The sequence below is a fragment of the Prunus dulcis genome, chromosome 1, assembly GCF_902201215.1.
Source record: "Prunus dulcis chromosome 1, ALMONDv2, whole genome shotgun sequence".
NCBI lineage: Eukaryota > Viridiplantae > Streptophyta > Magnoliopsida > Rosales > Rosaceae > Prunus > Prunus dulcis.
Window position 1 is genome coordinate 21,356,748 of NC_047650.1, and position 14,341 is coordinate 21,371,088.

Genomic DNA, 14,341 nt, shown 5'->3' on the forward strand with positions numbered 1-14,341 from the left:
GGACCGCCGTTGGTTTTAAAAATTTATTCTATAAATTTGTCGCTTTCATTCATTTTCGGTTTACATTTAGGGTTCCAAGTTCTTCCTCTCTCAGAGACATTGTCTCTCACATCTCAAAGACAATAATTTGGATGTCTTTCTCAAAGAGAAATTGAGCTTACTCGCATCAAATCTATGTCCACAAGAAGAAGCTTGTCAACTAGCCTTCTCACTTCCTTGATCAAGCCTGATATAGGACACTTAGTGCTTCTGAATACTCCTTGCTTTCCATCAAAAGAGATGCAAGCCTGGCCTTCACTCGCTGTCGAAGGAAAGTTCGCTTCTCAGGGAAATCTGAAGATCAGATGTGCCTGATCCTCTGCTTGCTTTTCTTTACTAAGAAGATCCGTCAGATTTGTGATAGCCTCTTCCTTTATCCGAAGAGCTTCAGAAGAAGAAGATGGGTTTCAAGAATGCGATAAAGAATAGAAATGGCTTCAGATGGCCTCTAAAGCATGAGCAATCGAATCAGTAGTTGCTGGGAGATATGATGAAAACATTGTCAATGCTTTGAACTATACAAGTCCTGCAGAAAGATAAAGGACCAAACTGTTAAAGAAACTGAAACAACGGCGGTTTTCTGTTATACCGTCGTCTTTTCTCGTCGTCTATATTAAGGTAAGATGGCGGTAGATTTATAATTACCGACGTAGATTATTTTTTTAAACGTCGTTAAGTGTAATACAACCGACGTGGATTTTATTTTTAAATTATAAATAGAGTTTTTTTTTCCCGAATTCTTTCAGTTTTAGTTTTCAATTACAAAGCGTGATAAATAGATTTTTTCTTTCCCGAGGAAATTTAAAATGAGGGAAATTAATGTTCTAGAATTTGTAAACTAACACGACGCAATATTACTAACCCGAGGAAATTATAAATAGATTTTGCTGGTAAGATTTTGTAACCCTTGGGTTCTCAGAAAAATCTGATTATGTCGGCGGTTTTCTATATAAACCGTCGTGGTTATTTCAATTCTTGTCATTAAGTAGATCTACCGACGTAGGATAAGAAAATCAAAAAAAAAAATTGTTAACAAAAATTCTTATTAAGACGACGGTTTAAATTAAAGGTACGACGTATAAAATGAATAAATACGACGTTAAATTTTATAGTACGATTTAAAGATAACGTCGGAGAACTATACGAGAATGACGTCGATATATTTATATTTTCCGTCGTTGTAAATTAATTTAATACGGCGATATTTTGTATTTTAAAGCCGTGGATTTGTTTGTAATTATAAGGCGTCTTATACGAAAACCTCGTCGTGTTATTTTATGAGTAAAAACGGCGGCTTTTATTGAAATCGTCGTCTTTACTTTTTACGTCGGTCGATTCATAACTTCTGCCGTTCTTTGTTGGCTTTGATTTTACACTGCTGAAATCTGTTTCAAATAGACGTCGGTTGTTTAATTAGGTACGTCGTTGTTTTTGAACAGCCATTTGAATCTCCATTTTTAGTTGTCTAAGGTGGTATTACACGACGATGTTTTTAGAACCGTCGTCTTTTTAAAAATCACGACGGTTTTCACTTAGACCGTCGTTGTTTTCTGGTCGTCTTTTTCACTTTTTGTAGTAGTGACTTTCTGGCCTTTATTTTCCCACTTACCGCATGCTCTCTATCCTACCTAAAGGGTGATTCCTAGGTAGAGTTATGTTTCTCAGGTGCCTAGAGTTGTTTCCTATGTACATTTGACTTGTATGTCAGCCCGTCATGTTTTTTCTTTCCTTCCATGAGCCCATGCACTATACATTTGACTTGTATGTCAGCCCGTCATTTTATTCTTTCCTTCCATGAGCCCATGAGCTCCTTCACTTGTTGCCTTTCAATGGGCATTATTTTTATTTTTCTCTTACTTTGTTTCTCTCAAGCCATTGTTGCACCTATGGAGTTCTTCTTTTTGGTTTCCCTTACTGGACTACTACATCCGACTGCTGCCACCATCTCCATCACCATGTAGTTTCTTCACTCAAATCTTGCTATGTTGTGCGCGCTCGATTTGCGGGGGAGTATTAGGGAGTTACAATAGTATTTCAATTACAGTAATTAATCCTACTAATGACAAGAAATGGTCAGTTGTCAGTTATGTTGTTATTAGGCAATAACTCCATATTTATGTTTATGATAATGCTTGCTGTAGTAAATTGTTCTCTACAGACTTGTATATATATATATATAATGTATAATGATCATATGAATTACTAAGGAAAAATCAGTTTATATAGTTTTCATCTTTTATAAATTAAGATTATGTTGTGTATGCATCCACCTTGTAACTCAAGTGGTTTTGAACTAGGGATGGCAATGGGTCGAATCAGGGGAGGGTATGCCATTTCCATCCCCATCCCGTTAAGCTTTTTTCCCCATTCCCGCCTTCATAACTGCAATATTCATATCGGGGATTCCCTACCCCACCTTCAATGGAGAATGGATTCCCTAACCTGCCCCATTACGTACGAAAGAAAAAATTAATATAAAACTACTTTATTTGAAAGAAAGAAAAAAAAAAAAAAAAAAGGACTAGGGCAAGATAATGAATATATATAACATATTATCTACGTACAAGACAATATAAGAATGTTTATATATTGACCGGAAGTTAACTAAATATATAAGTAGTGTAGCTTAAAATTTGTATAAATTTTATAAATATATAATATAATAATAAAAAATATAAAAATTAATCGACACAATCACTTTAATAGCATATTTATATATACTATAGTGTGTGTGTATATATATATATATATTTATATTCTAAAAAGGAGGGGGAGGGGGAGGGGGGGTGGTTCGGGTCGGGGATTAAAATATCATACCTACCCCTCCCCTAACACTATACCCAAAAAATTTATTGTACCCGTCCCCATACCTTTTTTTTATCCTTCTTACCCGACCATTAGGGTTGAATCTGTGCGAAGACCCTTACCCGTGGTTAAAATTGCCATCCATATTTTGAACAGTTATCTTCCTTGCACTATGTAGGGGCTTTTTTGTTCCGGCAGCTACAAATGGGCCTGAGCTGCTGTAAAGAGCAAAATAAGTGGAAATGCCCTTGTGTCTTAGTTCAATAATCAGACCCCAAGACTGCTTCGAAAGGTTCTTGGAGACTTAGGAAACACCTTGGCTTCCTTCAGCAACAAAACCAACAGTTGCTTACAGATAAGTATTTAGGCTTGGCTTGAGAAGTTTGTGGCATGGGAGCTGAGCATTCATGAGTTTAGCATGAGAGAGAGAGAGAGAGAGAGAGAGAGAGAGAGAGAGAGAGAGAGAGAGAGCTTGGGTTCTTATGAGAAACAGAGGCTCAAAGTAAGGGGAATAGGGAGTTTTTGGGTGGATTTGTTGAGGGAAGAGAGGGAAAGATGAAGATGGAAGAATGAGTGGTTTTAGCAAATTTCCGGCAGCTTGACAAAAGTTTTCGTCAGGCTCTTGAGTGTTTTGCCAGAAGAGAAAAGGGGAAGCAAGGGAAGAACATGGCTCGAAATTGTAGAGTTCTAGTGGTGAGAGGTGTTGCTTGCTCTCTCTAGATGTGGTTATGGGAGAGAGAGGGAGAACATGGAAGAATGGGTGATTTAGCAAATTTCCAGCAGCTTGACGAAAGCTTCGTCAAGTTCTTGAGTGCTTTGCCAGAAGAGAAAATGGGAAGGAATGGAAGAACAGGGCTCGAAATTGAAGGTTTCCAGTGGTGAGAGGTGCTGCTTGCTCTCTCTGGATGTGGTTGAGATGATGGGTAGGAGATACCCACTTTTATAGGCGCTGGAAATTTTTTTTTTCCCAAGAAACCCTAATTGATTCTTCCCAAATCAGCCAAGTCTCCCCCTATATTCCTCTTCTCTTCCTTTGATTAATCATTATTTGGTGAAATCCTCCTAATCCGAACACACAGAGACAAGATTTTTTGGAGCTCTAGAGTCTTCCCGCAACTGCTCCAGTGGTGATCTCCTATCTTTGGCTACCATATCTCCTTATTTCCTCCCTTATTTCATGGCAAGAGCTGGTAGGAGAAAGAAATAGGTAACGGCGTTGGTATGAAGGGTGCTTTTCTCCTAACAACCTGCGCACGCAAATATCCTTTGGTTTTCTCGAATGGTCTGTCTTTGGTTTGCCTTTGGAGACACCCAGCAGCCTGCTCATACAAGTATCCTTGGTTTTCGGTTATGGTTTTGTCTCTAGCCATGTGCTGGAGGCTTTCAGATATTTTCTAAGCCACTTGGGCCATTCCCTAAGGTGATGGGCTAGTTTACTAATGGGATGGGCCAACTTTCTAAAGTGATGGACTAATTTAATAAGATGATAGGCCAATTTTCTAAGGTGATGGGCTATATTTCCTCTCTTTCATACTTACCCACATATTTGGGCTCAAGAAATGGGCTCGAGTTTTGGGATTCCCAAGTAGCCCAAAACTTCCACTTTTTGGCTCATCAATGGGCCATGTGAATGCTCGTAACCATCCATACCACAACCCACTCAACAAGCCCTGGGCATTTAAGTGGCTTGGGCCCACTTAAGCTTGTAGCGTGGCTAGGTGCAAAATAATGGTTTTTTGCTTGGCATTGCATGTCGATTGGCATGCTCGTGCTTGAATTTTATTATTTTTTAAATGGCTATGATTGAGTCAAAACGACGCTTGACAGGATAACATTTAGCATGGGTTCATAGAGGCAACACATTTTACGGGCTTGCTACGACCTTTTTACTTGGCGTTTTGCGTATTTGCTTGGCGTGGCACGTGGATTACAACTCGCGTGAGAGTGTATGATGAACTTTCGCGTGCCCAAATGGGGGTTTCTTCTCAGTAAGGTGTTGCACTGGGCCGGGGAATATATTTGGGCCTACTCTTAGATTTTTTTGGGCCTCAACACACTCAAGATTCTGTGTTTGAATCTCACCCACCCAATATCGATCGCTTTTATTAAAATAAAATAAAATAAAAAATAGAGACTATGTCGTGTATATATCTCAATCATTCATTAAGTTTGAATCTCAATAACAATTGGTTGTTGTAAGAACGTCCAGCAAAATTAACTATGAAGATAGTTTTTTCTTTGAGGAAGGTTTATTGGGGTGCATAGAGTAATTGGACTGCCTTGGCTTTATGGGGCTCCTACCATTGTTGACAATAGGGCTACTAATTATATTGGCCGTGTTTGTGTTTAAATAGCTTGAGAAAATTTGAAGTTTCATGCCCACAAAGAGAATTCTTACAAGATTTGATGACCTTAAACATGGTGCAAGTTAAAAGAACAGTAGGGTTGGTAGGGTTGGTAGGGTTGGTGGTCCTTTGATTTCTACCCGACAGCTGTCGAATTTTTTTTTTTCTGTTGTTTCATCCTTGGTTATATTAGCCGCGGGCCTCGGCAGCTTCTTTCTTTTCTTTGCAATTCTGTCTTAATTTTGGTCGTGCATGATAAAATTGACCTTAAAATTTTTGTCATGCATGATAAAATTGACCTTAAATTGCTTGGCGCTTTCGATAAAAAAAACAATTTATTCGATGCACGTTCTCAACACGTCTTTTTCCTTTGTCCATAAGTAAGAATTGATGGAGCTCATGATAAGAATTTAGATGACTTCATTTTCGTCAATTCACACCAGTTGCCTTTCTCAATCTGTCTTGATGAGATTGGACAAATAACTTTAATGGACCAATATGATTTTATCTTGGTATGACAATATTTATATGATATTTGGCACTGACCGTGTATAGAGGACAAATTTGATAAAAGCTTCCTTACCAAAAATGGCTTGTAATAGCTGCTTTGAATTATTTTGTGTGATGCGGTTGCATTATTTGGTTAGGTGGGGGGCGGTGGGGGGCGTTAGATGTAGATGGTAAATTAATATTTCAACATTTTAAATAGTTCAAGTGGGTTACTAGAAAAAATTAAAAATTCATGAGGTAATCCTGTACACACCTTAAAGTTCAAATGATATTTGTTCAAATTTCCATTTGGGGTAAATAGAGATGGCTTGTAAAAGCTTCCACTCGTGACAGCTAAGTCCAGACTCAAATTGTTCTCAAATGTCTTTACCTACGCAAGTTGTTCTCAAATGTCTTTACCTTCGCAAGTTGCTCTGAAATGTCTTTACCTAAGTTTGTCTCTTAGCTTTTAGGGGATATATTTAAACAACTTAAAAGAGTTGGTCCTGAAAATATATTTTCTGTTGTAAATGATAAGGTGGAGCCCACCACTTGTTGGAAGGGACTTTGCCTACAAAAGGGTTCACTCATCCTTGTAATTAGATAGATAGATAGATAATATACTGAACAGAGAAACCAATTTGAGGGTTTTCTCTGCTTCTAAATTCTCTCCTCAATTCTTCGGTTTTATAACACGTTATCAGCACGATTTCGCTTTAACAATACCAGCTGAATTCTCTGATGAAACCCAGCCAAACAAACACAAAGAAAAACATAGCCATGGCTGCTTCTTCTTCTGCTTCATTCACTTTTGTCGCTGAGAGACGAGTTTGGTGATGCTGATCGTGATCAGCTACATGACCAACTAGAGTCCTTCCCTGCAACCGCACACCCTTCTTTCATTTCCAACGCCTCCTTCACTCCCGATGCCGACGACATCCCTCCCATCCTCAGCTTCCGCGACTTCTTCCGCGAGTTCTACAAAGAAACGAAGAAGCTGCGGTACCTCGCTGGCCCAGCAATCTTCACCTCCCTCTGCCAGTACTCCCTCGGTGCCATCACCCAAGTCTTCGCCGGCCAGGTCGGTACCTTAGAGCTCGCCGCCGTCTCCATTGAAAACTTCGTCATCGCCGGGTTCTCCTTCGGCGTAATGCTTGGAATGGGGAGTGCGCTGGAGACGCTGTGCGGGCAAGCGTTCGGGGCTGGACAGCTGGACATGTTAGGGATATACATGCAGAGGTCATGGGTGATCCTGAACACGACGGGCGTGCTCTTATGCTTTTTATACATCTTCGCCCAACAGCTGCTCCGGCTGATAGGGCAGACCGCCGAGATATCGAAGGCGGCGGGAGTGTTCGCCATCTGGATGATACCGCAGCTGTTCGCGTACGCCATGAATTTCCCAATAGCGAAGTTCCTGCAGGCGCAGAGCAAGATCATGGTGATGGCGGCCATAACCGCGCTGGCTCTGGTTCTGCATACGGTGTTCAGCTGGCTGTTGATGCTGAAGCTGGGGCGGGCCCTGGTGGGTGGGGCCGTGGTGCTGAACGTGTCTTGGTGGTTCATCGTGTTGGCACAGTTGATTTACATCTTTTCAGGGACTTGTGGTCGAGCCTGGGTTGGGTTCTCGTGGAAGGCCTTTCAGAATCTTTGGAGTTTTGTGAAGCTGTCTCTCGCATCTGCAATCATGCTCTGCTGAACAAAGTGTTTCGTCGATCAAGACTGATGCAGAAGCTCTTCTCACGTTCAAAAAGATGATTCAGAAGGACCCAAATGGAGTTTTGAGAGATTGGCAGCTTGGTAGGAATCCATGCACCTGGTATGGAGTTACATGCTCTATGGGCCGAGCAACTCAGCTTGATCTCACCGGGTGTTACCTTGTGGGGACAATCTCTTTTGATCCCTTGGCTTCTCTAGATATGCTCTCTGTCTTAAAACTGCCAACAAATTCATTCAGTGTGGTTGTTATGAGAGTTTCCATTCACTGTCAAGGATGTGCTGGTAAAGTGAAGAAACATCTTTCTAAAATGGAAGTAAGCCACTAAAAGTTGTTGAAAGGCCGGTGCTGATTTGATGCAAGGCACTGGAGATCTAGCAAGCATGCCTAAAAAGTGAGCCTATGCTAGAGTATATTTATTGAAAAGTGGGATACAGCAAGTTGATCAGCCTAGTGGAAAGCAAAATCCTACATGGAAGTAAAGGAAACAAAGGATTTTTGCTAGGCATGTGAACACCCACCGAAATAAAGGGATAAGTACCCTGCCTCACTCTATCTCCTTTAATTAATTACATTATTAAAATACCTACAGAATTTAATACTCATGACTAGTGTAGATTGCAGGTGGAAAGAAGAAAAGCCAACGTGATATACCTAGCTTTCTACTAATATATCAGTATAATAATATTATACTATTTGATCGTGGTGTTGATAAGAACCCACCAATAATTGCCTTTACTTTATCGCAAATTTACTTTTACTTAAAGTATGATGTGGAATTAACCCTCATACTTTATGAAATTACTTTACTGTACATTATTTACTGTATGGTGTAGGTTTATTACCCATACAACAGTATCTATTTAAAAGGGTGGTGCGGGTTTATCGTCCATGCCTTTACTTTTATTTAAATGTATGGAGCAGAATTAGTGCCCATACAAGCACGTTTACTTTATCGCAAATTTACTTTTACTTAAAGTATGATGTGGAATTAACCCTCATACTTTATGAATTTATTTTACCGCACATTTAATTTTATTTAAGGTATGGTGCGGGATTAACGTCCATACAGCAAACAATTTAATTTATGAATTTATTTTACCGCACATTTACATTTATTTAAAGTATGGTGCGGGTTTATCGTCCATACCAGTAATTTATTTATCAGCAATTTATTTTATGGATTAATTGTGCTGTATGATGAGTTTTTACAGTATGCAGATCAGGACCAGAAGTTCCTTGATCCTCATCATACAATTACATCAGGACTTGAAGATCCTTGATGATGATATTAAAATGAGAGCTGGCAGTCTCTCCGGTACTATATTTGTAAACATGTGATTGGACTTGAGGGTCCTTGATCCCTGACATGTAAATAAGGACCTGGGGTTCCTTAATGATGTAACAGTACCGTATTGGTTCATAGTGCCGTACACATGGATGATAACTGTACTGGCAAATGGACTGTACACATGAATAGATACGTATTCATGACTTGATGAATAGTACCGGATATATGAATAGTGACGTATACATAAATATTAACCATTTTGGGTAAACCGTCACTATATACAAAAGGGAACCTGCAGTTCCTTAAACTCATGGATGAGCAATTAAATGAGATGCCAGAAGTTCCTCAAAATATGGACAATTATGTAAGGGTTTGAAGTCCCGAAATATGTACATAAAATTGTAAGAATGTCCATACCATGAGAATATGTGATTTTGGCATGAAGTTCAAAATCTAACAGTGTTGAGAACCTAAATTCCAACAGTTAAATGGACAACATTTGAGGTATTATTGCAAATTGTAGTACACCACATATTTCTTTGGCATAAGAGAATGATGAATTTAATAAAGTTTGATTCTGTTATAATCGACACCTCAAGGAAGAAATATATTTTGTGAATTCCGGTTGTTAAAAATACACCGTGAAATGGATAATATCAGTATAAACCTCAAATGATGAATTGAGGCTCCCCACATATTTTGTTATATCTGGGCCAGAAGCCCATGGATCCAAATATATGAGAGATCCTGAACTTGAAGTTGTGGGTATATAGTAGTTAATGCTCTTCACTACTATATTGTGATATTAGCGTGGCTTTTACTCAATCCATATTTCATGTCCATTTGAAAAGGGCGAATAAATTCTGAGTTTGTGTTTAGCCCGGGCCAAAAGTTACGGGCTCACATGCATTGAAATATGAAATTTGGGAGAGTCGATGTGGTTATTTGAACCTATAAGGCACAAGGTTCCAAACCGTCATTTTGAAAAGACGTAAAAACCACAGGTGTAAGTTTAAGAATGTGCGCAATTATTATAACAGGAAAGGAGCATACAACATATAGATTTTTTTCCACCTGCAATGAAGGTGCAGGCCCTGTAAAATCTATAAAATTACATTATGTTCTGGAAGCCTCTGAAGAAAGAGGACGGCGCCTCTTAAGCTTAGCCATGAGCCTCTCGTGGTCTCCCAAAATTCTTTCATTGGAGACCTGCAGCATGTCTAGCCTTCTCAGTGTATCAACAGAGTACGAACTCACCAGTTTCAACAAGGCATTATTCTCTCCTTTAAGTTTCTCAACCTCTTGTTGAGACTCATGAAGCATTCTTTGAAGAGACGAATTTTCAGTTGTTAGCTTCTGAACCTCGTTTGCTCTAGCACGCAAACGATCAGCCATGTTAGAAAAAGAAGCAGCACTCTGAATGCTAGAAGCCATTGAGTCATCAATAGCCTCTTCCTCAGACCTCCCTGTCAACAACATTTCATCCATTGGAGTAATGAAATTCCTAGCTACTATGACAGCAGTAGCATCATTCATCATCACAGAATCATTAATTGTGAGATGACGATTTTGGGATACAAAGGATGGACGCCAAACTTTGGCGTCACTGGTTGGTGTGGGAGCATCATTTAAATTGAAATAATTTGGGCAGGAAGAAGAGGAAGCCATTTTAAGAAGGTTTAGAAGAAAGTCTTAGAAAAACTAAAGTTTCAGAAAATGAAGGAAGTTGAGTTGAAACGCAGTTGCTCCAATCAAGTTTTGCAAAGGCAATATCTATAGGCGAAAATGTGGCAACATTTCCAGGATCCCAATATCTTCTCGAATCCCCATATTATCTTTTTCTTTCCCAGAGTCCAAAACTTCACGTGGCCTCTAATAATGCCTGTCGGCACTTTCGGCGTTTTCAAGTATTATTTTCAAAGCCGATCTTGCTTTACGGATTTCACGGAGCTACTTTTTCAAAAGTACCCCGAGAATCTCGCAATTTTCCTATGGTTAATTTGAAATTCACCGGTTCTACCTATTCATTGTATTTGTGTATAAATGTGTTACTAACAAAATTTTCTTTGCAGAAGACATCCAGTTTACTCCATACCTAGTGATGCGATATCTACTTGTTTTTCTTATTAGTAAGCACTCAATATGCCCGAGAAGCAAGACTATCTCTGATCATCCATTCAGGAAGCGAGACTATCCCTGATCACGTTTCCGCTACATTAGGGAACTGTGAAGGCGACCTTATGCTCTAATCTCCTGAGGTCCTTCTAGACTAGGAGAAATGAGAGCTTGTTGTCTGCTCCCACCAGCTTCCTTCCTTGATTGCTTACCTTACCTTGCAATCAATATCACAATTTTTGTATCTTTTCTTTCTTTTTATAACTCTCTGTTCATAAAGGATTTTATTTCTTTAGAATGAACATCTGAAGAAAGAATCCATGAAGTGATCCTAACTCTGAGAGTTATTTGTTTTTGACAGAGAAAAGAATTGTGATTTTGCTCTTGCAGGATATAACTAGATCATCAAGCGCTACATTATATTTACTGGGCCGATATGAGCTTGAATGATACTTGAGAAAAGTTTCTCCCACCTAAGGATGTAAGCAATACTTGTGTTATTTTATGCTTATATACTTATTTGATATTTTATCTTGAAAGGTAACCAAATGGGGAGATAAGTTCGTTCCAAAAGAATGGCTTGTATGTATCTATGAATTATTAACGCAAATTTTACAGATTGAAAGTTGGATACATTGATGATACACTGCACAGATTAAAGTCCCATAAGAACAAAATATGGGTATAGCAGTGATCAATATGATGCACGCCTGTTGCGTAGCAAATGATGTGGATTGAAGTCCCGAAAGGACAATCCTTTGACATGTCAATATTGATATTGTGCACGCCTAATGCGTAGCAAATTGTATGGGTTAAAGTCCCAGAAATTAATTGACATGTATGTATTAATCTGTGGCATGCCTGCAGCATGACAGATATATGGGTTCTAAATGTTCCAACTCCCTAAATGGAGATTATCCACGCCCTACTATAAAATAACGCTCCATTGGAGGTTATAATCCACATTCTCACATCATAAAAGCCCCCTGAAGTGGCTTGGGTACCCAAAGGCAAAGAAATGCTTATAATTGATGCATGCGCATGCACATGAGAATGGTGGGATCATGAATTGATGAATGACAAATTTTGATTTTGGAGTAGCTACTCAAATCATCAATGGGCTGTGTTGATTGGAACCACGTTCAATTATTAAATGTCGACAATATCATTGGCCAAAATGGAATGAGGCAATTCCATTATAGATGAGAATGAACGTCAAATAACAAACCCACAGTACGAACCCCAAAAGATGTTAATATTGAAAGTTATACTTGGGTGTTCGGAATAAAAGGGAATATACCTACTTTGTATGACACAATGTTTCTGGCAGAAACAAGGAATGTTGGGTTTTCTCCATATTTACAAATTCAATTGTGCCCCCTTATTGCACATTTACGGAGACCAACATGTTATCTTTAAGGGTTATTAAATGCACAGAGCATATCACCTGAAGTGATTCCCTAAAGATGTATAAATAGCTGGGTTACAGCTATTTAATGTGTCATAAAGTTTAATCCCTTTAAACAAAATCCTTGAAAGGATTGAAATTGCATGAAGCCAGTCCCTGAATGACATGTGCCTGAAATATGCCAACGAGATTCTTGCTTATACTAAGAAAGTATTGAAGTATTTTTATGAGGATTATCTGTTGGACACTTTAAGGGTTTTTCAGAAGTATATTCGACCGGACATCGTATTTTCCAGATAGAGCTCAACTCCATCACCATCATTTTGGGATGATGTGAGGCATATTTGATGCTATCTAAGCATAACACCATATACGGGCATATTTTTGAGTGAACTTATAAATAGCCCAAGTGTTATTAGATATGCGGACTCTAGAAATCTCTATGGTCGCTTACTGACAAAAGCTAGTCGTGAAGTATTCAGGGGGAGATATTCATCCGGGGGAACGTGGTATTAATAAAGACCTTCATACACTATTGACTCACAGAAGCAGTGTCAACTATGATATTCAGAAAGATGATCAACAGTATGACTTAAAGATATTTTGCCAAGCATCAGGGGGAGTGTGCTGTCACTAAAGACCATTACACACTATACTCTTTTTCCTTCGTCCAGGTTTTTATCCCACTGGATTTTTCCAGGCAAGGTTTTAACGAGGCAGTGTTGCACGCATGTCAATATACATAGAATTTTATGTTACACATGGTTATGTACTTTTTTTCCCTTCAACCAGTTTTTTTGTCCCACTGGGTTTTTGCTGGCAAATCTTCTAGAGCTTGGAAACAGACCCCACATCTCCCTAACCAAGCTTTCACAACGCTATGGCCCCATTATGACTTTACATCTTGGCCAAATCACGACTGTTGTGGTTTCTTCATCCGCCATAGCTAAACAAGTCCTCCAAACCCATGACCAATTGTTTTGCAACCGAACAGTATCAGATTCAGTACAAGCCTGTAAACATGGCGAGAACGGCATGCCCTGGATACCTGTTTCAGCTAAGTGGAGAAACCTTCGCAAAATATGCAACTCCCAATTGTTCGCCACCAACGTTCTCGACGCCAGCCAAGCCAACCATCACCTAAAAGTGCAAGAGCTCATAGCTGATGTCCATGAAAGCGTTGTAAAAGGTGATGCAGTGGAGATTGGAAGAGCTGCTTTCAAAACTAAGCTCAATTTGATGTCGCGGACTGTCTTCTTTGTGGATTTAGCAGACCAGAATAGTGAGAGGGCTAGAGAGTTCAAGGAGCTGGTGCGGAGTATTATGGAAGAGATTTCGAAACCAAACTTGGCTGACTATTTTCCAGTGCTTAAAAAGATTGACCCCGTGGGGATACGGCGCCGTTTGACTCGTCACTTCCTGAAGATGTTTGACCTCTTCGATCGCTTGATCATCCAAAGAATGGAATCAAGAAAAGCACCTGACTATATCATGACCAGTGATATGTTAGATACCCTTATAAACAGTAGTGAAGAGAAAAATGAGGATATGGACATGGTTGAAACTCAACATTTGTTCCTGGTTAGTGGCTATCTATATATATTCTAGCTCTCTTGTTCTTTAATCTTGATAACTTTGTTTCAATTGATACTAAGTTACTAACTAGTGTATATATCTATAAATTGCTTAGATTTCAAAATTAATTATGACTACTATACATTTTCACTATTGTTTTCATTTTGTTAATTGCTATTTGTACCATCTAAACTGATTATTTCATTTGCTACTGTCTCAATCGGAGGTCAAGTTTACCACGAAAATGGTAGATCAGATGTTGAATTGAGGAGGAGGAGAAGAGATTTCCGGCAAGGGTTTTGTGGTGGTGCTTGTGGCTGAGGTGATTTCCGGCGACTCCTACGTGGTGGTGCGAACAAGGTTAGACCTCATTTTGCTTGAACATGTTGAATTGAAATGTCTTGCTTTGCATGAAAATGTTGAAGGCTAGGAAGAACACTTTGACTATGAGCATGAATATGACGAACACGTTGAACATTGGTATGAACACGTTGAATGCTTGCTTGGTATGAACAAACATGTAGATTTGCCAAATTTTTGTGTTGTTGTGGTTCGAT

General features: G+C 39.1%; 2 protein-coding genes and 1 pseudogene across 2 annotated transcripts; all 3 read left to right on the forward strand.

The window, feature by feature from the left end:
* The window catches only part of LOC117616293, an 11,834-nt pseudogene extending 9,834 nt beyond the window's left edge, over window positions 1–2,000 (forward strand).
* Window positions 2,001–6,468: 4,468 nt separating this feature from the next.
* LOC117616246 (protein DETOXIFICATION 29-like) lies at window positions 6,469–7,997 on the forward strand (the record flags this gene model as incomplete). The annotated part of the gene is made up of 1 exon (XM_034345494.1): window positions 6,469–7,997. A coding segment is annotated over one exon (909 nt), but the record flags the coding sequence as incomplete, so codon positions are not given.
* Window positions 7,433–14,001, forward strand: LOC117616302 (geraniol 8-hydroxylase-like). The gene is made up of 2 exons (XM_034345566.1): window positions 7,433–7,711; window positions 13,002–14,001. Exons 1-2 carry the CDS (start codon window positions 7,433–7,435, stop codon window positions 13,815–13,817), a joined length of 1,095 nt encoding a protein of 364 aa, XP_034201457.1. The 3' UTR covers window positions 13,818–14,001.
* Window positions 14,002–14,341: the final 340 nt, after the last annotated feature.

Bases quoted from the DNA above. Each gene is read 5' to 3' on its own strand.
- LOC117616302 (XM_034345566.1), top strand. From the start codon at position 7,433: ATGATTCAGAAGGACCCAAATGGAGTTTTGAGAGATTGGCAGCTTGGT. The intron at 7,712-13,001 runs GTAAGCCACTAA...CCCTTCAACCAG, and splicing joins AACATCTTTCTAAAATGGAA to TTTTTTTGTCCCACTGGGTT.